The 25,537-nt window shown below is 49.5% G+C and overlaps 1 protein-coding gene across 1 annotated transcript in view; it reads left to right on the top strand.

The window, feature by feature from the left end:
• tg (thyroglobulin) overlaps window positions 1-25,537 on the top strand; it is a 98,949-nt gene that overhangs the window by 48,354 nt on the left and 25,058 nt on the right. Inside the window, exons 35-44 of the mRNA XM_036961549.1 lie at window positions 2,465-2,576; window positions 5,731-5,810; window positions 6,767-6,910; window positions 7,937-8,002; window positions 15,383-15,517; window positions 16,470-16,643; window positions 18,740-18,944; window positions 21,013-21,100; window positions 21,262-21,421; window positions 24,593-24,789. Of these exons, the coding sequence (XP_036817444.1) occupies window positions 2,465-2,576; window positions 5,731-5,810; window positions 6,767-6,910; window positions 7,937-8,002; window positions 15,383-15,517; window positions 16,470-16,643; window positions 18,740-18,944; window positions 21,013-21,100; window positions 21,262-21,421; window positions 24,593-24,789 (1,361 nt within the window). The remainder of the gene's footprint in view (window positions 1-2,464; window positions 2,577-5,730; window positions 5,811-6,766; window positions 6,911-7,936; window positions 8,003-15,382; window positions 15,518-16,469; window positions 16,644-18,739; window positions 18,945-21,012; window positions 21,101-21,261; window positions 21,422-24,592; window positions 24,790-25,537) is intronic.

The following is a 25,537-nucleotide window of genomic DNA, read 5'->3' on the forward strand; positions in this document are numbered from 1 at the left end:
ATGTTGTAGTGATGTGCTGCAGGATGAGATCACTGGTAGGTTCATGGTCAGTATGTTGTAGTGAGGTCCTGCAGGACGAGATCCCTGGTAGGTTCATGGTCAGTATTTTGTAGTGATGTGCTGCAGGATGAGATCACTGGTAGGTTCATGGTCAGTATGTTGTAGTGATGTGCTGCAGGATGAGATCCCTGGTAGGTTCATGGTCAGTATGTTGTAGTGATGTGCTGCAGGAAGAGATCCCTGGTAGGTTCATGGTCAGTATGTTGTAGTGATGTGCTGCAGGAAGAGATCCCTGGTAGGTTCATGGTCAGTATGTTGTAGTGATGTGCTGCAGGATGAGATCCCTGGTAGGTTCATGGTCAGTATGTTGTAGTGAGGTGCTGCAGGATGAGATCCCTGGTAGGTTCATGGTCAGTATGTTGTAGTGATGTGCTGCAGGAGGAGATCACTGGTAGGTTAATGGTCAGTATGTTGTAGTGATGTGCTGCAGGATGAGATCCCTGGTAGGTTCATGGTCAGTATGTTGTAGTGAGGTCCTGCAGGATGAGATCCATGGTAGGTTCATGGTCAGTATGTTGTAGTGATGTGCTGCAGGATGAGATCCCTGGTAGGTTCATGGTCAGTATGTTGTAGTGATGTGCTGCAGGATGAGATCCCTGGTAGGTTCATGGTCAGTATGTTGTAGTGAGGTGCTGCAGGATGAGATCACTGGTAGGTTCATGGTCAGTATGTTGTAGTGATGTGCTGCAGGATGAGATCACTGGTAGGTTCATGGTCAGTATGTTGTAGTGAGGTGCTGCAGGATGAGATCCCTGGTAGGTTCATGGTCAGTATTTTGTAGTGATGTGCTGCAGGATGAGATCACTGGTAGGTTCATGGTCAGTATGTTGTAGTGATGTGCTGCAGGATGAAATCCCTGGTAGGTTCATGGTCAGTATGTTGTAGTGATGTGCTGCAGGAAGAGATCCCTGGTAGGTTCATGGTCAGTATGTTGTAGTGATGTGCTGCAGGAAGAGATCCCTGGTAGGTTCATGGTCAGTATGTTGTAGTGATGTGCTGCAGGATGAGATCCCTGGTAGGTTCATGGTCAGTATGTTGTAGTGAGGTGCTGCAGGATGAGATCCCTGGTAGGTTCATGGTCAGTATGTTGTAGTGATGTGCTGCAGGAGGAGATCACTGGTAGGTTAATGGTCAGTATGTTGTAGTGATGTGCTGCAGGATGAGATCCCTGGTAGGTTCATGGTCAGTATGTTGTAGTGAGGTCCTGCAGGATGAGATCCATGGTAGGTTCATGGTCAGTATGTTGTAGTGATGTGCTGCAGGATGAGATCCCTGGTAGGTTCATGGTCAGTATGTTGTAGTGATGTGCTGCAGGATGAGATCACTGGTAGGTTCATGGTCAGTATGTTGCAGTGATGTGCTGCAGGATGAGATCCCTGGTAGGTTCATGGTCAGTATGTTGTAGTGATGTGCTGCAGGATGAGATCCCTGGTAGGTTCATGGTCAGTATGTTGTAGTGAGGTGCTGCAGGATGAGATCCCTGGTAGGTTCATGGTCAGTATGTTGTAGTGATGTGCTGCAGGATGAGATCACTGGTAGGTTAATGGTCAGTATGTTGTAGTGAGGTGCTGCAGGATGAGATCCCTGGTAGGTTCATGGTCAGTATGTTGTAGTGATGAGATCCCTGGTAGGTTCATGATCAGTATGTTGTAGTGATGAGATCCCTGGTAGGTTCATGGTCAGTATGTTGTAGTGATGAGATCCCTGGTAGGTTCATGGTCAGTATGTTGTAGTGAGGTGCTGCAGGAGGAGATCCCTGGTAGGTTCATGGTCAGTATGTTGTAGTGAGGTGCTGCAGGATGAGATCCCTGGTAGGTTCATGGTCAGTATGTTGTAGTGATGAGATCCCTGGTAGGTTCATGGTCAGTATGTTGTAGTGAGGTGCTGCAGGAGGAGATCACTGGTAGGTTCATGGTCAGTATGTTGTAGTGATGAGATCCCTGGTAGGTTCATGGTCAGTATGTTGTAGTGATGAGATCCCTGGTAGGTTCATGGTCAGTATGTTGTAGTGATGTGCTGCAGGATGAGATCCCTGGTAGGTTCATGGTCAGTATGTTGTAGTGATGAGATCCCTGGTAGGTTCATGGTCAGTATGTTGTAGTGATGTGCTGCAGGATGAGATCACTGGTAGGTTCATGGTCAGTATGTTGTAGTGATGTGCTGCAGGATGAGATCCCTGGTAGGTTCATGGTCAGTATGTTGTAGTGAGGTGCTGTAGATCTTCTTCAACTTATCCCACTACCATATTATTTACCAGAATAATACATTAGCCTCTAAAACGTCATCAACTTATCTCCATTAAAACAGCTGAAGGAAGCACACACAGTTTTTCTACAGAAAATAATAACCTTTTCTATTATTTCAGGAGCTCATTTGTGTTGTTCTGTCTGTTGTGTTTTAACAGTTGATCTGACTGGAAGTGTGGAGAGTTTTTACAGCCGTGTTCCCTTTAAGAAGATGGTGTCTTATTCCGTCCGTAGCCGTGTCAACCTGAGTGCCAAGCCTATCACGGAGGGGTAAGAGACTTTAGGGTGGTGTCAACCTGAGTGACAAGCCTATCACTGAGGGGTAAGAGGCCTTAGGGCGGTGTCAACCTGAGTGCCAAGCCTATCACTGAGGGGTAAGAGACTTTAGGGCGGTGTCAACCTGAGTGACAAGCCTATCACTGAGGGGGTAAGAGGCCTTAGGGCGGTGTTACCTGGGTCCAACTGGTTCTGGGGGTGAGAGACCTTCGGGTGGTGTTACCTGGGTCCCACTGGTTCTGGGGCTGAGAGACCTTAGGGCAGTGTTACCTGTGTCCCACTGGTTATGGGGCTGAGAGACCTTAGGGTGGTGTTACCTGGGTCCCACTGGTTCTGGGGCTGAGAGACCTTAGGGCAGTGTTACCTGGGTCCCACTGGTTCTGGGGCTGAGAGACTTCAGGGCAGTGTTACCTGGGTCCCACTGGTTCTGGGGCTGAGAGACCTTAGGGCAGTGTTACCTGGGTCCCACCGGTTCTGGGGCTGAGAGACCTTCGGGTGGTGTTACCTGGGTCCCACTGGTTATGGGGCTGAAAGACCTTAGGGCGGTGTTACCTGGGTCCCACTGGTTCTGGGGGTGAGAGACCTTAGGGCAGTGTTACCTGGGTCCCACTGGTTCTGGGGGTGAGAGACCTTAGGGCAGTGTTACCTGGGTCCCACTGGTTCTGGGGCTGAGAGACCTTAGGGCGGTGTTATCTGGGTCCCACTGGTTCTGGGGCTGAGAGACCTTAGGGCAGTGTTACCTGTGTCCCACTGGTTCTGGGGGTGAGAGACCTTAGGGCAGTGTTACCTGGGTCCCACTGGTTCTGGGGGTGAGAGACCTTAGGGCAGTGTTACCTGGGTCCCACTGGTTCTGGGGCTGAGAGACCTTAGGGTGGTGTTACCTGGGTCCCACTGGTTCTGGGGCTGAGATACCTTAGGGCAGTGTTACCTGGGTCCCACTGGTTCTGGGGCTGAGAGACCTTAGGGCAGTGTTACCTGGGTCCCACTGGTTCTGGGGCTGAGAGACCTTAGGGCAGTGGTACCTAGGTCCCACTGGTTCTGGGGCTGAGAGACCTTAGGGCAGTGTTACCTGGGTCCCACTGGTTCTGGGGCTGAGAGACCTTAGGGCAGTGTTACCTGGGTCCCACTGGTTCTGGGGCTGAGAGACCTTAGGGCAGTGGTACCTGGGTCCCACTGGTTCTGGGGCTGAGAGACCTTAGGGCAGTGGTACCTGGGTCCCACTGGTTCTGGGGCTGAGAGACCTTAGGGCAGTGTTACCTGGGTCCCACTGGTTCTGGGGGTGAGAGACCTTAGGGCAGTGTTACCTGGGTCCCACTGGTTCTGGGGGTGAGAGACCTTAGGGCAGTGTTACCTGGGTCCCACTGGTACTGGGGCTGAGAGACCTTAGGGCAGTGTTACCTGGGTCCCACTGGTTCTGGGGCTGAGAGACCTTAGGGCAGTGTTACCTGGGTCCCACTGGTTCTGGGGCTGAGAGACCTTAGGGCAGTGTTACCTGTGTCCCACTGGTTCTGGGGGTGAGAGACCTTAGGGCAGTGTTACCTGGGTCCCACTGGTTCTGGGGGTGAGAGACCTTAGGGCAGTGTTACCTGGGTCCCACTGGTTCTGGGGCTGAGAGACCTTAGGGTGGTGTTACCTGGGTCCCACTGGTTCTGGGGCTGAGATACCTTAGGGCAGTGTTACCTGGGTCCCACTGGTTCTGGGGCTGAGAGACCTTAGGGCAGTGTTACCTGGGTCCCACTGGTTCTGGGGCTGAGAGACCTTAGGGCAGTGGTACCTAGGTCCCACTGGTTCTGGGGCTGAGAGACCTTAGGGCAGTGTTACCTGGGTCCCACTGGTTCTGGGGCTGAGAGACCTTAGGGCAGTGTTACCTGGGTCCCACTGGTTCTGGGGCTGAGAGACCTTAGGGCAGTGTTACCTGGGTCCCACTGGTTCTGGGGCTGAGAGACCTTAGGGCAGTGTTACCTGGGTCCCACTGGTTCTGGGGCTGAGAGACCTTAGGGCAGTGTTACCTGGGTCCCACTGGTTCTGGGGCTGAGAGACCTTAGGGCAGTGTTACCTGGGTCCCACTGGTTCTGGGGCTGAGAGACCTTAGGGCAGTGTTACCTGGGTCCCACTGGTTCTGGGGCTGAGAGACCTTAGGGCAGTGTTACCTGGGTCCCACTGGTTCTGGGGCTGAGAGACCTTAGGGCAGTGTTACCTGGGTCCCACTGGTTCTGGGGCTGAGAGACCTTAGGGTGGTGTTACCTGGGTCCCACTGGTTCTGGGGCTGAGAGACCTTAGGGCAGTGTTACCTGGGTCCCACTGGTTCTGGGGCTGAGAGACCTTAGGGTGGTGTTACCTGGGTCCCACTGGTTCTGGGGGTGAGAGACCTTAGGGCAGTGTTACCTGGGTCCCACTGGTTCTGGGGGTGAGAGACCTTAGGGCAGTGTTACCTGGGTCCCACTGGTTCTGGGGCTGAGAGACCTTAGGGCAGTGTTACCTGGGTCCCACTGGTTCTGGGGCTGAGAGACCTTAGGGCGGTGTTACCTGTGTCCCACTGGTTCTGGGGGTGAGAGACCTTAGGGCAGTGTTACCTGGGTCCCACTGGTTCTGGGGCTGAGAGGCCTTAGGGCAGTGTTACCTGGGTCCCACTGGTTCTGGGGCTGAGAGACCTTAGGGCAGTGTTACCTGGGTCCCACTGGTTCTGGGGCTGAGAGACCTTAGGGCAGTGTTACCTGGGTCCCACTGGTTCTGGGGCTGAGAGACCTTAGGGCAGTGTTACCTGGGTCCCACTGGTTCTGGGGCTGAGAGACCTTAGGGCAGTGTTACCTGGGTCCCACTGGTTCTGGGGCTGAGAGGCCTTAGGGCAGTGTTACCTGGGTCCCACTGGTTCTGGGGCTGAGAGACCTTAGGGCAGTGTTACCTGGGTCCCACTGGTTCTGGGGCTGAGAGACCTTAGGGCAGTGTTACCTGGGTCCCACTGGTTCTGGGGGTGAGAGACCTTAGGGCAGTGTTACCTGGGTCCCACTGGTTCTGTTATATTTCACTACTTCAAGCAATAACAAACATGTTCTTTAGGATAATGACAAAGTCTTTAGGAAAAGTGTTAGACAATTCCTGTTTAGTTTCCCCAAAGAAAAGGTGTCTGCCTGCTTTGTGTTTGTACCAGGTTCCGTGAGTGTGAACGGAGATGTGATGAAGACCCGTGTTGCCGTGGAATCGGATACGTCAGGGACACACAGTCACCTGGTCAGTTGTTATTTCAGTCAACATATTAGCTGACATGTTTTTTACAGTGCTGACAATTCCTCCGACATTCAAAGTTCAAGGGGCAAGAGAGAAGAGGGAAACAATCACAATAGAACTACAAAGTCCAAAGGAGACACAAATATTTCCTCTAAAGTGTCTTTGTGTGTTTGTGTCTTTGTGTGTGTGTCTTTGTGTGTGTGTCTTTGTGTGTGTGTGTCTTTGTGTGTGTGTCTTTGTGTGTGTGTGTGTGTCTTTGTGTGTGTGTGTGTGTCTTTGTGTGTGTGTGTGTGTCTTTGTGTGTGTGTGTGTGTCTTTGTGTGTGTGTGTGTGTCTTTGTGTGTTTGTGTGTGCGTGTGTCTTTGTGTCTTTGTGTGTGTGTGTGTGTGTCTTTGTGTGTGTGTGTGTGTGTCTTTGTGTGTTTGTGTGTGTGTGTGTCTTTGTGTGTTTGTGTGTTTGTGTGTGTGTGTGTCTTTGTGTGTGTCTTTGTGTGTGTGTGTCTTTGGGTGTGTGTGTCTTTGGGTGTCTTTGTGTGTGTGTCTTTGTGTTTGTGTGTGTGTGTGTCTTTGTGTGTTTGTGTGTTTGTGTGTGTGTGTGTCTTTGTGTGTGTCTTTGTGTCTTTGTGTGTGTGTGTGTGTGTCTTTGTGTGTGTCTTTGTGTGTGTGTGTGTGTGTCTTTGTGTGTTTGTGTGTGTGTGTGTCTTTGTGTGTTTGTGTGTTTGTGTGTGTGTGTGTCTTTGTGTGTGTCTTTGTGTGTGTGTGTCTTTGGGTGTGTGTGTCTTTGGGTGTCTTTGTGTGTGTGTCTTTGTGTTTGTGTGTGTGTGTGTCTTTGTGTGTTTGTGTGTTTGTGTGTGTGTGTGTCTTTGTGTGTGTCTTTGTGTGTGTGTGTCTTTGGGTGTGTGTGTCTTTGGGTGTCTTTGTGTGTGTGTGTGTGTGTGTGTATGTGCTGTCTCCATCCAGGATCAGACGTTCTCTGCCTGACTCTGAACAGCTTTGGTATCCAGACGTGTGGTGAAGGAGAACGGACAACCTGGAGAGTCCAGGACTGCACCCCCTCCAGAGTAGAAACCGGAGTGTATCCGCTTGGCTGGTACGAGAAACCAGGTGTGTGTAAACGTCCGAGGATAAGTAGGTACAGGGTGACTCCCAAACGGCACCCTATTCCCTATGGGCTCCTGGTCAAAAGTAGTGCACTACATAGGGAATAGGGTGCCGTTTGAAACTCTACAGCGTTTAGGGTAGCTTACTCAGCGAGGAGGCATGAAACACATCTTGTTGGAACATCTGGCCAACATCTTGAGTTGTCTCTTACCTTTTAACTTTGATGTCTTGATGTTACTTTCTCTTCTAGAGAATAGTGACAGCGGCGTTGCCCTGGTTACAGTCCGTGTGTCCCAAATGGCACCTTCTCTTTTTATATAGTGCACTACATTTGACCAGAGCCCATTGGAGGAATAGTGTGCTATTTGGGACACAGATGCACACTGATTTAAACAGAAACATGTGTTATTATGCCTCAGCTGTTCATCTCATTTTGTGGGTTATATTTTGTCACCTGGTAAGGATTGCAGAGACTACAAATTGTTCTTACTTTTTTTGGGGAGAAATTCTCAGACTCGCTGGTAATTTTTCTATTCTTAAGAGTCCCACAGCTCACACGTTTGTTTCTGTTTCAAGTGGCGCCCTATCTATGTCGTGCACTAGGGTGCTATTCGGGACACAGCGGTAATACATATTTTCTCCAGTTGGTGTTGCTGAGCCACGTGATCTAGGGTGCTATTCGGGACACAGCGGTAATACATCTTTTCTCCAGTTGGTGTTGCTGAGCCACGTGATCTAGGGTGCTATTCGGGACACAGCGGTAATACATCTTTTCTCCAGTTGGTGTTGCTGAGCCACGTGATCTAGGGTGCTATTCGGGACACAGCGGTAATACATCTTTTCTCCAGTTGGTGTTGCTGAGCCACGTGATCTAGGGTGCTATTCGGGACACAGCGGTAATACATCTTTTCTCCAGTTGGTGTTGCTGAGCCACGTGATCTAGCAGACACATTTATTTAACCAAGTAGTTGTCTGATCGTTGAGGAGTTTATTACGTAATGACTCAGACGTTTCCATTGTTCTCCACAGTGAACCAGTGGACTAAATCACCACGGTTGTGCCCCAGTTTCCAACTACGTGTTCCTTCAAAGAACGGTGAGAGTGCAGTTAATATTTCACCTCAGGAGTTAGAATGTACAATAACATCACACTGTTAGTTTGATACGTCAGCTACAATACACAGACTGACTGTGTGTTTATTCCTGCTGTCATCCTCCTGTAAACGGTTGAATGGAAACACGTCATCCTTTCTGTCTCTGGATGAGGCCCCCCAGGTCCTTCTGAATGTGTTTTATTTATTTGACCTTTATTAAACAAGGCAAGTCAGTTCAGAACAAATTATTATTTACAATGACGGGCCAATTGTACGCCGCCCTATGGGACTCCCGATCACGGCCGGTTGTGATACAGCCCGGGATAGAACCAGGGTCTGTAGTGTCGCCTCTAGCACTGCAATGTAGCGCCTTAGACCGCTGCACCACTCGGGAGCCTATTCCTTATATAGTGCTCCACTTTTGATTAGGGCCCATAGGGCTCTGTTAAAAAATAGTGCATTATGGGGAATGGGGTGCTGTTTGGGCGACAACCCATTTCACATTTGTGTGTGTTCAAAGGGACCCCCCCCCCTCCCTCCTCCTCACATCAAAGAGACAAACTAACATGGTCATTTTACGAGCTTTCATTGTGCTGACGTGCTGAAATCTTTACAAGCCGCAGTGTTTCCCACTTAGCCTTTAATTAGACTCACTTCCTCCATACCCTCCAGTAACTAGAAACCTGTCCATTAGACAGAGGAGATACTGTCTCCATACCCTCCAGTAGCTAGAAACCTGTCCATTAGACAGAGGAGATACTGTCTCCATACCCTCCAGTAGCTAGAAACCTGTCCATTAGACAGAGGAGATAACGGCTCCAGTAGCTAGAAACCTGTCCATTAGACAGAGGAGAAACTGTCTCCATACCCTCCAGTAGCTAGAAACCTGTCCATTAGACAGAGGAGATAACGGCTCCAGTAGCTAGAAACCTGTCCATTAGACAGAGGAGATACTGTCTCCATACCCTCCAGTAGCTAGAAACCTGTCAATTAGACAGAGGAGATACTGTCTCCATACCCTCCAGTAGCTAGAAACCTGTCCATTAGACAGAGGAGATACTGTCTCCATACCCTCCAGTAGCTAGAAACCTGTCCATTAGACAGAGGAGATACTGTCTCCATACCCTCCAGTAGCTAGAAACCTGTCCATTAGACAGAGGAGATACTTCCTCCATACCCTCCAGTAGCTAGAAACCTGTCCATTAGACAGAGGAGATACTGTCTCCATACCCTCCAGTAGCTAGACACCTGTCCATTAGACAGAGGATATACTGTCTCCATACCCCCAAGTAGCTAGAAACCTGTCCATTAGACAGAGGAGATACTGTCTCCATACCCTCCAGTAGCTAGAAACCTGTCCATTAGACAGAGGAGATACTGTCTCCATACCCTCCAGTAGCTAGAAACCTGTCCATTAGACAGAGGAGATAACGGCTCCAGTAGCTAGAAACCTGTCCATTAGACAGAGGAGATAACGGCTCCAGTAGCTAGAAACCTGTCCATTAGACAGAGGAGATAACGGCTCCAGTAGCTAGAAACCTGTCCATTAGACAGAGGAGATACTGTCTCCATACCCTCCAGTAGCTAGAAACCTGTCCATTAGACAGAGGAGATACTGTCTCCATACCCTCCAGTAGCTAGAAACCTGTCCATTAGACAGAGGAGATACTGTCTCCATACCCTCCAGTAGCTAGAAACCTGTCCATTAGACAGAGGAGATACTGTCTCCATACCCTCCAGTAGCTAGAAACCTGTCCATTAGACAGAGGAGATACTGTCTCCATACCCTCCAGTAGCTAGAAACCTGTCCATTAGACAGAGGAGATAACGGCTCCAGTAGCTAGAAACCTGTCCATTAGACAGAGGAGATACTGTCTCCATACCCTCCAGTAGCTAGAAACCTGTCCATTAGACAGCGGAGGTACTGTCTCCATACCCTCCAGTAGCTAGAAACCTGTCCATTAGACAGAGGAGATACTGTCTCCATACCCTCCAGTAGCTAGAAACCTGTCAATTAGACAGAGGAGATAACGGCTCCAGTAGCTAGAAACCTGTCCATTAGACAGAGGAGATACTGTCTCCAACGGCTCCAGTAGCTAGAAACCTGTCCATTAGACAGAGGAGATACTGTCTCCAACGGCTCCAGTAGCTAGAAACCTGTCCATTAGACAGAGGAGATACTGTCTCCAACGGCTCCAGTAGCTAGAAACCTGTCCATTAGACAGAGGAGATACTGTCTCCATACCCTCCAGTAGCTAGAAACCTGTCCATTAGACAGAGGAGATACTGTCTCCAACGGCTCCAGTAGCTAGAAACCTGTCCATTAGACAGAGGAGATACTGTCTCCATACCCTCCAGTAGCTAGAAACCTGTCCATTAGACAGAGGAGATACTGTCTCCATACCCTCCAGTAGCTAGAAACCTGTCAATTAGACAGAGGAGATACTTCCTCCATACCCTCCAGTAGCTAGAAACCTGTCCATTAGACAGAGGAGATACTGTCTCCATACCCTCCAGTAGCTAGACACCTGTCCATTAGACAGAGGATATACTGTCTCCATACCCCCAAGTAGCTAGAAACCTGTCCATTAGACAGAGGAGATACTGTCTCCATACCCTCCAGTAGCTAGAAACCTGTCCATTAGACAGAGGAGATACTGTCTCCATACCCTCCAGTAGCTAGAAACCTGTCCATTAGACAGAGGAGATAACGGCTCCAGTAGCTAGAAACCTGTCCATTAGACAGAGGAGATAACGGCTCCAGTAGCTAGAAACCTGTCCATTAGACAGAGGAGATAACGGCTCCAGTAGCTAGAAACCTGTCCATTAGACAGAGGAGATACTGTCTCCATACCCTCCAGTAGCTAGAAACCTGTCCATTAGACAGAGGAGATACTGTCTCCATACCCTCCAGTAGCTAGAAACCTGTCCATTAGACAGATGAGATACTGTCTCCATACCCTCCAGTAGCTAGAAACCTGTCCATTAGACAGAGGAGATACTGTCTCCATACCCTCCAGTAGCTAGAAACCTGTCCATTAGACAGAGGAGATAACGGCTCCAGTAGCTAGAAACCTGTCCATTAGACAGAGGAGATACTGTCTCCATACCCTCCAGTAGCTAGAAACCTGTCCATTAGACAGCGGAGGTACTGTCTCCATACCCTCCAGTAGCTAGAAACCTGTCCATTAGACAGAGGAGATACTGTCTCCATACCCTCCAGTAGCTAGAAACCTGTCAATTAGACAGAGGAGATAACGGCTCCAGTAGCTAGAAACCTGTCCATTAGACAGAGGAGATACTGTCTCCAACGGCTCCAGTAGCTAGAAACCTGTCCATTAGACAGAGGAGATACTGTCTCCATACCCTCCAGTAGCTAGAAACCTGTCCATTAGACAGAGGAGATACTGTCTCCATACCCTCCAGTAGCTAGAAACCTGTCCATTAGACAGAGGAGATACTTCCTCCATACCCTCCAGTAGCTAGAAACCTGTCCATTAGACAGAGGAGATACTGTCTCCATACCCTCCAGTAGCTAGACACCTGTCCATTAGACAGAGGATATACTGTCTCCATACCCCCAAGTAGCTAGAAACCTGTCCATTAGACAGAGGAGATACTGTCTCCATACCCTCCAGTAGCTAGAAACCTGTCCATTAGACAGAGGAGATACTGTCTCCATACCCTCCAGTAGCTAGAAACCTGTCCATTAGACAGAGGAGATAACGGCTCCAGTAGCTAGAAACCTGTCCATTAGACAGAGGAGATAACGGCTCCAGTAGCTAGAAACCTGTCCATTAGACAGAGGAGATAACGGCTCCAGTAGCTAGAAACCTGTCCATTAGACAGAGGAGATACTGTCTCCATACCCTCCAGTAGCTAGAAACCTGTCCATTAGACAGAGGAGATACTGTCTCCATACCCTCCAGTAGCTAGAAACCTGTCCATTAGACAGAGGAGATACTGTCTCCATACCCTCCAGTAGCTAGAAACCTGTCCATTAGACAGAGGAGATACTGTCTCCATACCCTCCAGTAGCTAGAAACCTGTCCATTAGACAGAGGAGATACTGTCTCCATACCCTCCAGTAGCTAGAAACCTGTCCATTAGACAGAGGAGATACTGTCTCCATACCCTCCAGTAGCTAGAAACCTGTCCATTAGACAGAGGAGATAACGGCTCCAGTAGCTAGAAACCTGTCCATTAGACAGAGGAGATACTGTCTCCATACCCTCCAGTAGCTAGAAACCTGTCCATTAGACAGCGGAGGTACTGTCTCCATACCCTCCAGTAGCTAGAAACCTGTCCATTAGACAGAGGAGATACTGTCTCCATACCCTCCAGTAGCTAGAAACCTGTCAATTAGACAGAGGAGATAACGGCTCCAGTAGCTAGAAACCTGTCCATTAGACAGAGGAGATACTGTCTCCAACGGCTCCAGTAGCTAGAAACCTGTCCATTAGACAGAGGAGATACTGTCTCCAACGGCTCCAGTAGCTAGAAACCTGTCCATTAGACAGAGGAGATACTGTCTCCAACGGCTCCAGTAGCTAGAAACCTGTCCATTAGACAGAGGAGATACTGTCTCCAACGGCTCCAGTAGCTAGAAACCTGTCCATTAGACAGAGGAGATACTGTCTCCAACGGCTCCAGTAGCTAGAAACCTGTCCATTAGACAGAGGAGATACTGTCTCCAGTAGCTAGAAACCTGTCCATTAGACAGAGGAGATACTGTCGCCAGTAGCTAGAAACCTGTCCATTAGACAGAGGAGATACTGTCTCCAACGGCTCCAGTAGCTAGAAACCTGTCCATTAGACAGAGGAGATACTGTCTCCAACGGCTCCAGTAGCTAGAAACCTATCCATTAGACAGAGGAGATACTGTCTCCAACGGCTCCAGTAGCTAGAAACCTGTCCATTAGACAGAGGAGATACTTCCTCCATACCCTCCAGTAGCTAGAAACCTGTCCATTAGACAGAGGAGATACTGTCTCCATACCCTCCAGTAGCTAGAAACCTGTCCATTAGACAGAGGAGATACTGTCTCCAACGGCTCCAGTAGCTAGAAACCTGTCCATTAGACAGAGGAGATACTTCCTCCATACCCTCCAGTAGCTAGAAACCTGTCCATTAGACAGAGGAGATACTGTCTCCATACCCTCCAGTAGCTAGAAACCTGTCCATTAGACAGGGGAGATACTGTCTCCAACGGCTCCAGTTGCTAGAAACCTGTCCATTAGACAGAGGAGAGTACAGGCTTTCAGCTGCTCTCATTACTATCTAGCACAGTGGATAGTGTTGGAATTGGATGCTTAAGAGAGCTCTGTCCTTTTGACATTAAAATACATTTCAATGGCTGCATCCCAAATATGGAGCCTTTTACCTTGTGTGGGACACTGCTTCTGAACAGAGCCCTATGGGACAATGTGTTAGATGCAGACAATGTGTTAGATGCAGACAGTGTGTTAGATGCAGACAGTGTGTTAGATACAGACAGTGTGTTAGATGCAGACAGTGTGTTAGATGCAGACAGTGTGTTAGATGCAGACAGTGTGTTAGATGCAGACAGTGTGTTAGATGCAGACAGTGTGTTAGATGCAGACAGTGTGTTAGATGCAGACAGTGTGTTAGATGCAGACAATGTGTCAGATGCAGACAATGTGTTAGATGCAGACAATGTGTTAGATGCAGACAAAGTGTTAGATGCAGACAATGTGTCAGATGCAGACAATGTGTTAGATGCAGCCAATGTGTCAGATGCAGACAGTGTGTTAGATGCAGACAGTGTGTCAGATGCAGACAGTGTGTCAGATGCAGACAATGTGTCAGATGCAGACAGTGTGTCAGATGCAGACAGTGTGTCAGATGCAGACAATGTGTCAGATGCAGACAGTGTGTTAGATGCAGACAATGTGTCAGATGCAGACAGTGTGTCAGAGGCAGACAGTGTGTTAGATGCAGACAGTGTGTTAGATGCAGACAATGTGTCAGATGCAGACAATGTGTCAGATGCAGACAATGTGTCAGATGCAGACAGTGTGTTAGATGCAGACAATGTGTCAGATGCAGACAATGTGTTAGATGCAGACAATGTGTCAGATGCAGACAATGTGTCAGATGCAGACAATGTGTCAGATGCAGACAATGTGTCAGATGCAGACAGTGTGTCAGATGCAGACAATGTGTCAGATGCAGACAGTGTGTTAGATGCAGACAATGTGTCAGATGCAGACAGTGTGTTAGATGCAGACAATGTGTCAGATGCAGACAGTGTGTTAGATGCAGACAATGTGTCAGATGCAGACAATGTGTCAGATGCAGACAATGTGTCAGATGCAGACAATGTGTCAGATGCAGACAGTGTGTCAGATGCAGACAGTGTGTCAGATGCAGACAATGTGTCAGATGCAGACATTGTGTTAGATGCAGACAGTGTGTTAGATGCAGACAATGTGTCAGATGCAGACAGTGTGTTAGATGCAGACAGTGTGTTAGATGCAGACAGTGTGTTAGATGCAGACAATGTGTCAGATGCAGACAGTGTGTCAGATGCAGACAGTGTGTCAGATGCAGACAGTGTGTTAGATGCAGACAGTGTGTTAGATGCAGACAATGTGTCAGATGCAGACAATGTGTCAGATGCAGACAGTGTGTTAGATGCAGACAATGTGTCAGATGCAGACAATGTGTCAGATGCAGACAATGTGTCAGAGGCAGACAATGTGTCAGATGCAGACAGTGTGTTAGATGCAGACAGTGTGTTAGATGCAGACAGTGTGTTAGATGCAGACAATGTGTCAGATGCAGACAATGTGTTAGATGCAGACAGTGTGTTAGATGCAGACAATGTGTTAGATGCAGACAATGTGTCAGAGGCAGACAATGTGTCAGATGCAGACAGTGTGTTAGGATGCAGACAATGTGTCAGATGCAGACAATGTGTCAGATGCAGACAGTGTGTTAGATGCAGACAATGTGTCAGATGCAGACAATGTGTCAGAGGCAGACAATGTGTCAGATGCAGACAATGTGTTAGAGGCAGACAATGTGTCAGATGCAGACAATGTGTTAGATGCAGACAGTGTGTTAGATGCAGACAGTGTGTTAGATGCAGACAATGTGTTAGATGCAGACAATGTGTCAGAGGCAGACAATGTGTCAGAGGCAGACAATGTGTCAGATGCAGACAATGTGTCAGATGCAGACAGTGTGTTAGATGCAGACAGTGTGTTAGATGCAGACAGTGTGTTAGATGCAGACAGTGTGTTAGATGCAGACAATGTGTTAGATGCAGACAATGTGTTAGATGCAGACAATGTGTCAGATGCAGACAATGTGTCAGATGCATCCCCTGCTGATAAAGATGTGTGTCTCTCTGCCAGTGAGTTTGAGTGAGTGGAGACTCCTGGATGTGTCCTCTACTCTGGTGGATCCGTCCGTCTCCACGTTTGACATTATTCACATCAGTAAAGACATCGCTGAGGACCTGGACAGGACCAGAGACTGGTGTCTGTCTGGTGAGAAACAGCTTCATCGTGTGCCAGAGTCTAGTCTAACGGTCAACGTCCCCCAACTCAGGACCACACATGTCCCCTGGCAAGAGGGGTGTAAGCCCCTCCTCGGTCTCTCCTGTCTGTGTCCCTCCTTGGTCTCTCCTGTCTGTGCCCCTCCTCGGTCTCTCCTGTCTGTGCCCCTCATCTGTGCCCCTCCTCGGTCTCTCCTGTCTGTGCCCCTCATCTGTGCCCCTCCTCGGTCTCTCCTGTCTGTGCCCCTCATCTGTGCCCCTCCTCGGTCTCTCCTGTCTGTGCCCCTCATCTGTGCCCCTCCTCGGTCTCTCCTGTCTGTGCCCCTCATCTGTGCCCCTCCTCGGTCTCTCCTGTCTGTGCCCTTCATCTGTGCCCCTCCTCGGTCTCTCCTGTCTGTGTCCCTCATCTGTGCCCCTCCTCTGTCTCTCCTGTCTGAGCCCCTCATCTGTGCCCCTCCTCGGTCTCTCCTGTCTGTGCCCCTCATCTGTGCCCCTCCTCGGTCTCTCCTGTCTGTGCCCCTCATCTGTGCCCCTCCTCGGTCTCTCCTGTCTGTGCCCCTCATCTGTGCCCCTCCTCGGTCTCTCCTGTCTGTGCCCCTCATCTGTGCCCCTCCTCGGTCTCTCCTGTCTGTGCCCCTCATCTGTGCCCCTCCTCGGTCTCTCCTGTCTGTGCCCTTCATCTGTGCCCCTCCTCGGTCTCTCCTGTCTGAGCCCCTCATCTGTGCCCCTCCTCGGTCTCTCCTGTCTGTGCCCCTCATCTGTGCCCCTCCTCGGTCTCTCCTGTCTGTGTCCCTCATCTGTGCCCCTCCTCGGTCTCTCCTGTCTGTGCCCCTCATCTGTGCCCCTCCTCGGTCTCTCCTGTCTGAGCCCCAATCCTTGTATTTACCTCTCTCTACTCTCCTCCTTTTCTGTCCGTTAAACTGTGTGTGTGTGTCTCCCCTCAGCCTGTGAGGAGGCTGAGTCCTGTGTTGTGGTGTCAGTGGGGCGGACCGACTCGGCTGTCCGCTGTGTCCTCTACCCAGACACCCTGGCCTGTGGCCCCTCCACTACCACCACCGGAGGTCAGGACTGTCGGCTGGTCATCAGAGAGTCAGCTCTCCAGGTCTACCTCCACAAAGGTGGGCAACATCCCTGACCCTGGCTCACTATACATCCCTGACCCTGGCTCACTATACATCCCTGGGTCACTATACATCCCTGACCATGGCTCACTATACATCCCTGACCCTGGCTCACTATACATCCCTGGCTCACTATACATCCCTGACCCTGGCTCACTATACATCCCTGACCCTGGCTCACTATACATCCCTGCCTCACTATACATTCCTGACCCTGGCTCACTATACATCCCTGACCCTGGGTCACTATACATCCCTGACCCTGGCTCACTATACATCCCTGACCCTGGCTCACTATACATCCCTGACCCTGGCTCACTATACATCCCTGCCTCACTATACATTCCTGACCCTGGCTCACTATACATCCCTGACCCTGGCTCACTATACATCCCTGACCCTGGCTCACTATACATCCCTGCCTCACTATACATTCCTGACCCTGCCTCACTATACATCCCTGACCCTGGCTCACTATACATCCCTGACTCTACCTCACTATACATCCCTGCATCACTATACATTCCTGACCCTGGCTCACTATACATCCCTGCCTCACTATACATCCCTGACCCTGCCTCACTATACATCCCTGACCCTGGGTCACTATACATCCCTGACTCTGGCTCACTATACATCCCTGCCTCACTATACATCCCTGACCCTGCCTCACTATACATCCCTGACCCTGGCTCACTATACATCCCTGACCCTGGCTCACTATACATCCCTGACCCTGGCTCACTATACATCCCTGGCTCACTATACATCCCTGACCCTGGCTCACTATACATCCCTGACCCTGGCTCACTATACATTCCTGACCCTGCCTCACTATACATCCCTGACCCTGGCTCACTATACATCCCTGACCCTGGCTCACTATACATCCCTGACCCTGCCTCACTATACATCCCTGACCCTGGCTCACTATACATCCCTGACCCTGGCTCACTATACATCCCTGACCCTGGCTCACTATACATCCCTGACCCTGGCTCACTATACATCCCTGACCCTGGCTCACTATACATCCCTGACCCTGGCTCACTATACATCCCTGCCTCACTATACATCCCTGACTCTGCCTCACTATACATCCCTGACCCTGGCTCACTATACATCCCTGAACCTGGCTCACTATACATCCCTGACCCTGGCTCACTATACATCCCTGACCCTGGCTCACTATACATCCCTGACCCTGGCTCACTATACATCCCTGACCCTGGCTCACTATACATCCCTGCCTCACTATACATCCCTGACTCTGCCTCACTATACATCCCTGACCCTGGCTCACTATACATCCCTGACCCTGGCTCACTATACATCCCTGACCCTGGCTCACTATACATCCCTGGCTCACTATACATCCCTGACCCTGGCTCACTATACATCCCTGACCCTGGTTCACTATACATCCCTGAACCTGGTTCACTATACATCCCTGACTCACAATACATCCCTGCCTCACTATACATCCCTGACCCTGGTTCACTATACATCCCTGAACCTGGTTCACTATACATCCCTGACTCACAATACATCCCTGCCTCACTATACATCCCTGACCCTGGCTCACTATACATCCCTGACCCTGGCTCACTATACATCCCTGACTCTGCCTCACTATACATCCCTGACTCTGCCTCACTATACATCCCTGGCTCACTATACATCCCTGACCCTGGCTCACTATACATCCCTGACCCTGGCTCACTATACATCCCTGACCCTGGCTCACTATACATCCCTGACCCTGGCTCACTATACATCCCTGACCCTGGCTCACTTTACTGCTGCTAATGTGACTAGTGTTTGAAGAAACAGAGATTTGTATTGGTGGGTTAGGTCGTGTCAATCACTGCAGCCTACTTCCTGTAATGGTCATTATTATTAGAAAGCGTGATTTATCATCTGAGAGGTGCTGAAGGAGTTTTACAGCTGGTTGATTCCAGTGCAGACAGTATCTCTGTCCCAAATGGCACCCTGTTCCCTATATGGTGCATTACTTTTGACCAGGGCCCATAGTTGTCAGTGTCAGTCCAGGCTTCCCTCTGACTGATGGTTATGTATTCTGTGGGATCCAGAACCCAAGGCGGCGTTGACGTCAGTGTTTATCCCGGCTCACGGAACGCTCCAGGGATCGTCCGTGACAACGCTGCTCGAGTCAGACAGGAAGACAGTCAGACAGTTCTTGGGAGTTCCGTACGCTCGTCCTCCTATCAGAGCCCTCCGTTTCGTACCCCCCCAGCCTGCTGAATGGAGTGGCACATGGAACGCCACGGTTACCAGGTAAACAATGACTCTGTGGAGGAACAATTACTGCCTAGGAACAGTGGGTTAACTGGTCTAGGAACAGTGGGTTGACTGCCTAGGAACAGTGGGTTAACTGCCTAGGAACAGTGGGTTAACTGGTCTAGGAACAGTGGGTTAACTGGTCTAGGAACAGTGGGTTAACTGGTCTAGGAACAGTGGGTTGACTGCCTAGGAACAGTGGGTTAACTGCCTAGGAACAGTGGGTTAACTGGTCTAGGAACAGTGGGTTGACTGCCTAGGAACAGTGGGTTGACTGCCTAGGAACAGAGGGTTAACTGCCTTGTTCAGGGGCAGAATGACATATCTTTACCTTGTCAACTCGGGGATTCGATCTAGCAACCTTTCGGTTACTGGTCCGACACGCTAACCACTAGGAAATGTTACATCTTGGAATGTTTTATATATACACTACCGTTAAAATGTTTGGGGCCACTTAGAAATGTTCTTGTTTTTGAAAGAAAAGCAAATTTTTTTGTCCATTGAAATAACATAACATTTATCAGAAATGGTTAATGTTGTAAATGACTATTGTAGCTGGAAACAGCAGATTTTTAATGGAATATCTACATAGGCGTACAGAGGCCCATTATCAGCAACCATCACTCCTGTGTTCAAATGGCACGTTGTGTTAGCTAATCCAAGTTTATCATTTTAAAAGGCTAATTGATCATTAGAAAACCCTTTTGCATTCATGTTAGCACAGCTGAAAACTGTTATGATTAAACAAGCAATAAAATTGGCATTCTTTAGACTAGCTGAGCATCTGGAGCATCAGCATTTGTGGGTTCGATTGCAGGCTCAAAATGGCCAGACACAAAGACCTTTCTTCTGAAAAGCATTAGTCTATTTTTGTTCTGAGAAATGAAGGCTATTCCATGCGAGAAATTGCCAAAAAACGGAAGATCTCGTATAACGCTGTGTACCGCTGCCTTCACAGAACAGTGCAAACTGGCCCTAACCAGAATAGAAAGAGGAGTGGGAGGCCCCGGTGCAAAACTGAACAAGAGGGCAAGTACATTAGAGTGTCTAGTTGAGAAACAGATGCCTCGCAATTCCTCAACTGGCAGCTTCATTAAATAGTACCCACAGAACACCAGTCTCAACGTCAACAGTGAAGAAGCGACTCCGGGATGCTGCAACTTCTATGAAATGTTATGAATTTGTAAGGGCTTAAGATCCCATTCAATCTCTAAGAATGTCTGTCTGAGTGTCTGTCTGAGTGTCTGTCTGAGTGTCTGTCTGAGTGTCTGTCTGAGTGTCTGTCTGAGTGTCTGTCTGAGTGTGTGTCTGTACGCCCGCCCGCCCGCCTAGAAGGCCAGCTTGTTATTATGGATGTTTCCATGGTAGACCCAGTTGTTAATGTGTCCTCTAACCCTGTTGTTATGGATGTTTCCATGGTAGACCCTGTTGTTAATGTGTCCTCTAACCCTGTTGTTATGGATGTTTCCATGGTAGACCCAGTTGTTAATGTGTCCTCTAACCCTATTGTTATGGATGTTTCCATGGTAGACCCAGTTGTTAATGTGTCCTCTAACCCTGTTGTTATGGACGTTTCCATGGTAGACCCAGTTGTACCACATGCAGTGTGTTAATGTGTCCTCTAACCCTGTTGTTATGGATGTTTCCATGATAGACCCAATTGTTAATGTGTCCTCTAACCCTGTTGTTATGGACGTTTCCATGGTAGACCCAGTTGTACCACATGCAGTGTGATAGTGTGTCCTCTAACCCTGTTGTTATAGATGTTTCCATGGTAGACCCAGTTGTTAATGTGTCCTCTAACCCTGTTGTTATGGATGTTTCCATGGTAGACCCAGTTGTTAATGTGTCCTCTAACCCTGTTGTTATGGATGTTTCCATGGTAGACCCAGTTGTTAATGTGTCCTCTAACCCTGTTGTTATGGATGTTTCCATGGTAGACCCAGTTGTACCACATGCAGTGTGTTACTGTGTCCTCTAACCCTGTTGTTATGGATGTTTCCATGGTAGAGCCAGTTGTTAATGTGTCCTCTAACCCTGTTGTTATGGATGTTCCCCATGGTAGACCCAGTTGTCTGCAGCCTGGAGCTGTGGAGTCATCAGCCAGCAGTGAGGACTGTCTGTACCTCAACATCTTCATCCCCAGCGGCATCGTAAGTCACATTGTACCGATAGAGATCTTTGTTTCACTAGAAGCCCTGTTGACCTCTCCTTTAGTAACCCCTAGACACCTCAAGCTCCACTCCACTACCGGTCCCTCAGATTGACCGTTGGTCTGCCGTGTCATTCCTGTTCTTGTCTTTTCCTCTGATAGAGAGGGAGTGCAGCGGTCCTGGTGTTCTTCCATAACCCGTCTGGAGCAGCCGGCGATGACACAGCATCTCTACTGGACGGCTCCTACCTGGCTGCCGTCGGCAACATCGTCGTGGTTACCGTCAACACCAGGGTTGCAGCGTTCGGATTCCTCAGCACAGGTGCTCCTCTTAACACACGTCAGAAGCAGCATTCAGGTATCTTATAGGTTATATGTTTTCAAAAGTAACAAAAGACACGAACAAGTGGGTCTGAGAGCGCTGCTGAAATGGCATAAGAAATGAATGTAAATGTAGAGGGAAGACAGTGGACATGAAGTTAGAATCAGGTCACGATGAAAGTGAAGGGGAGAGGATGACATGTTTACTGTTGGTATGCTGCTGCTGTGGGGGGCTGAGAGGGCCCGGAGGGAGGGATGGGGGGGATGGGGGGATGGGAAGAGATGGGGGGGGGGGGATGAGGGGGGGGGGGGGGTGAGGGAGAGATGGGGGAGGGAGAGATATGGGGGGGGGGGGGGGGGGGGGGGGAGAGAAAGATACATCTCTGCTGATGGTGTGTTCTTTGATGATGGTGTGTTCTGTGCTGATGGTGTGTTCTGTGCTGATGGTGTGTTCTGTGCTGATGGTGTGTTCTGTGCTGATGGTGTGTTCTGTGCTGATGGTGTGTTCTGTGCTGATGGTGTGTTCTGTGCTGATGTGGCACTGAGAGGGAGGAGCGACTCTCTCCACAGTCAGCTAGCCAGCCATAGCACACAGCTGGCACACTCACAGACATGTGGAAGGACTGTGTGTGTGTGTTCAAGTTTCAACTTTATTATCCTAGACGGCACGTTCTGTTTTAGAGTGATGTGTAGTCTTGGTGATAGGAGCCCTCAGCCAGCAACTCTGGAAGACCCTGCAACACAGCCACACCTCTAAACCACTGGCCCCTCCCAGACAGCCCTTCTTTCAAGCCCTGCAACACAGCAACACCTACTAAACCACTGCCCCTCCCACACAGCCCCTCTATAAAGCCCTGCAACACCTACTAAACCACTGGCCCCTCCCAGACAGCCCTTCTTTCAAGCCCTGCAACACAGCAACACCTACTAAACCACTGCCCCTCCCACACAGCCCCTCTATAAAGCCCTGCAACACAGCAACACCTACTAAACCACTGCCCCTCCCAGACAGCCCCTCTATAAAGCCCTGCAACACCTACTAAACCACTGGCCCCTCCCAGACAGCTCTTCTATAAAGCCCTGCAACACAGAAACACCTACTAAACCACTGGCCCCTCCCAGACAGCCCTTCTATAAAGCCCTGCAACACAGAAACACCTACTAAACCACTGGCCCCTCCCAGACAGCTCTTCTATAAAGCCCTGCAACACAGCAACACCTACTAAACCACTGGCCCCTCCCAGACAGCCCTTCTATAAAGCCCTGCAACACAGCAACACCTACTAAACCACTGGTCTCTCCCAGACAGCCCTTCTATAAAGCCCTGCAACACAGCAACACCTACTAAACCACTGGCCCCTCCCAGACAGCTCTTCTATAAAGCCCTGCAACACAGCAACACCTACTAAACCACTGGCCCCTCCCAGACAGCCCTTCTATAAAGCCCTGCAACACAGCAACACCTACTAAACCACTGGCCCCTCCCAGACAGCTCTTCTATAAAGCCCTGCAACACAGCAACACCTACTAAACCACTGGCCCCTCCCAGACAGCCCTTCTATAAAGCCCTGCAACACAGCAACACCTACTAAACCACTGGTCTCTCCCAGACAGCCCTTCTATAAAGCCCTGCAACACAGAAACACCTACTAAACCACTGGCCCCTCCCAGACAGCCCTTCTATAAAGCCCTGCAACACAGCAACACCTACTAAACCACTGGCCCCTCCCAGACAGCTCTTCTATAAAGCCCTGCAACACAGCAACACCTACTAAACCACTGGCCCCTCCCAGACAGCCCTTCTATAAAGCCCTGCAACACAGCAACACCTACTAAACCACTGGCCCCTCCCAAACAGCTCTTCTATAAAGCCCTGCAACACAGCAACACCTACTAAACCACTGGCCCCTCCCAGACAGCTCTTCTATAAAGCCCTGCAACACAGCAACACCTACTAAACCACTGGTCTCTCCCAGACAGCCCTTCTATAAAGCCCTGCAACACAGAAACACCTACTAAACCACTGGCCCCTCCCAGACAGCCCTTCTATAAAGCCCTGCAACACAGAAACACCTACTAAACCACTGGCCCCTCCCAGACAGCTCTTCTATAAAGCCCTGCAACACAGCAACACCTACTAAACCACTGGTCTCTCCCAGACAGTCCTTCTATAAAGCCCTGCAACACAGCAATACCAACTAAACCACTGGCCCCTCCCAGACAGCTCTTCTATAAAGCCCTGCAACACAGAAACACCTACTAAACCACTGGCCCCTCCCAGACAGCCCTTCTATAAAGCCCTGCAACACCTACTAAACCACTGGTCCCTCCCACACAGCTCTTCTATAAAGCCCTGCAACACCTACTAAACCACTGGCTCCTCCCAGACAGCCCTTCTATAAAGCCCTGCAACACAGCCACACCTACTAAACCACTGGCCCCTCCCACACAGCTCTTCTATAAAGCCCTGCAACACAGAAACACCTACTAAACCACTGGCCCCTCCCAGACAGCCCTTCTATAAAGCCCTGCAACACAGCAACACCTACTAAACCACTGGCCCCTCCCACACAGCCCTTCTATAAAGCCCTGCAACACAGCAACACCTACTAAACCACTGGCCCCTCCCAGACAGCCCTTCTATAAAGCCCTGCAACACAGCCACACCTACTAAACCACTGGCCCCTCCCAGACAGCCCTTCTATAAAGCCCTGCAACACAGCAACACCTACTAAACCACTGGCCCCTCCCAGACAGCCCTTCTATAAAGCCCAGCAACACCTACTAAACCACTGGTCCCAGATATCTCTCCACCTATTGTCTTCTAGAGGGAGCTTTTCTAAAGCAACACTTTGGAATGTTCCATGCTTTCTGTTTGCTGTTGCTGAGTGTATTCACATTCTTACCAGGCTTTGGTAAAATGATATTTGAAATCTATCCAATAGTTTCTTGGTCCATTCTTAGTGGGTAATTACAGTATTCATGTGCTGCAGTGGCTTTTGGAACCCAAATGGAATAAAAACATGTTGTTTGTATATTTTTGGAAATGATGTAGACGATAACACAAGTCACAACCAAAGAACATATTACGTTATATAAGTATGTCTCTTGAATGGATTTGACTCCTGACACGGTACATGAAATAACAGCAGTGTGAACTGAATGCCTCTAGGGTCCACAGCCCTGCCAGGTAACGCCGGCTTCCAGGACCAGGTAGCCGCTCTGAAGTGGGTCCAGGAGAACATTGAGGCGTTCGGAGGTGACCCCAGGCTGGTGACGGTGGGGGCAGAGCGGAGTGGAGCCGACGTGGCCAGCCTACATCTGACCTCCCCCTCCTCGCGTGGTCTCTTCGACAGGATGCTGCTCATGGTAAGCTGACCTGTGACCCCTGATCCTCACTGACCTTCACTAAGAGTCCCAAATGGCGCCCTATTCCCTATATAGTGTACTGCTTTTGACCAGAGCCCCTATCAAAAGTAGTGCACTATAGTAGTGCACTAAATAGGGCTATTGTGGATGTGTTACTAAGCCCAGGTGTGTAAATAATGTTGTTACAGTAACGGTCTTAACCATTCCAGCTGTTTACAACTAGTTAAGGCTGTCAAGCAGTAACACCCTTGTGATTAATGGTACGAATGTCACTGATTATGCAGTGTGACAGTCATCACAGTTTTACTTCCACGTTCACGGCATAGTCCAGTATGCTATGTCCTCTCTATACAGCACTATGTCCTCTCTATACAGCACTATGTCCTCTCTATACAGCAGGATGATGTCCTCTCTATACAGAGGGATTATGTCCTCTCTATACAGCAGGATTATGTCCTCTCTATACAGCAGGATTATGTCCTCTCTATACAGCAGGATTATGTCCTCTCTATACAGCACTATGTCCTCTCTATACAGCAGGATGATGTCCTCTCTATACAGCAGGATTATGTCCTCTCTATACAGCAGGATTATGTCCTCTCTATACAGCAGGATTATGTCCTCTCTATACAGCAGGATTATGTCCTCTCTATACAGCACTATGTCCTCTCTATACAGCAGGATTATGTCCTCTCTACACAGCAGGATTATGTCCTCTCTATACAGCAGGATTATGTCCTCTCTATAC

Source organism: Oncorhynchus mykiss, chromosome 2 (genome assembly GCF_013265735.2).
Source record: "Oncorhynchus mykiss isolate Arlee chromosome 2, USDA_OmykA_1.1, whole genome shotgun sequence".
Classification (NCBI taxonomy): Eukaryota; Metazoa; Chordata; class Actinopteri; order Salmoniformes; family Salmonidae; genus Oncorhynchus; species Oncorhynchus mykiss.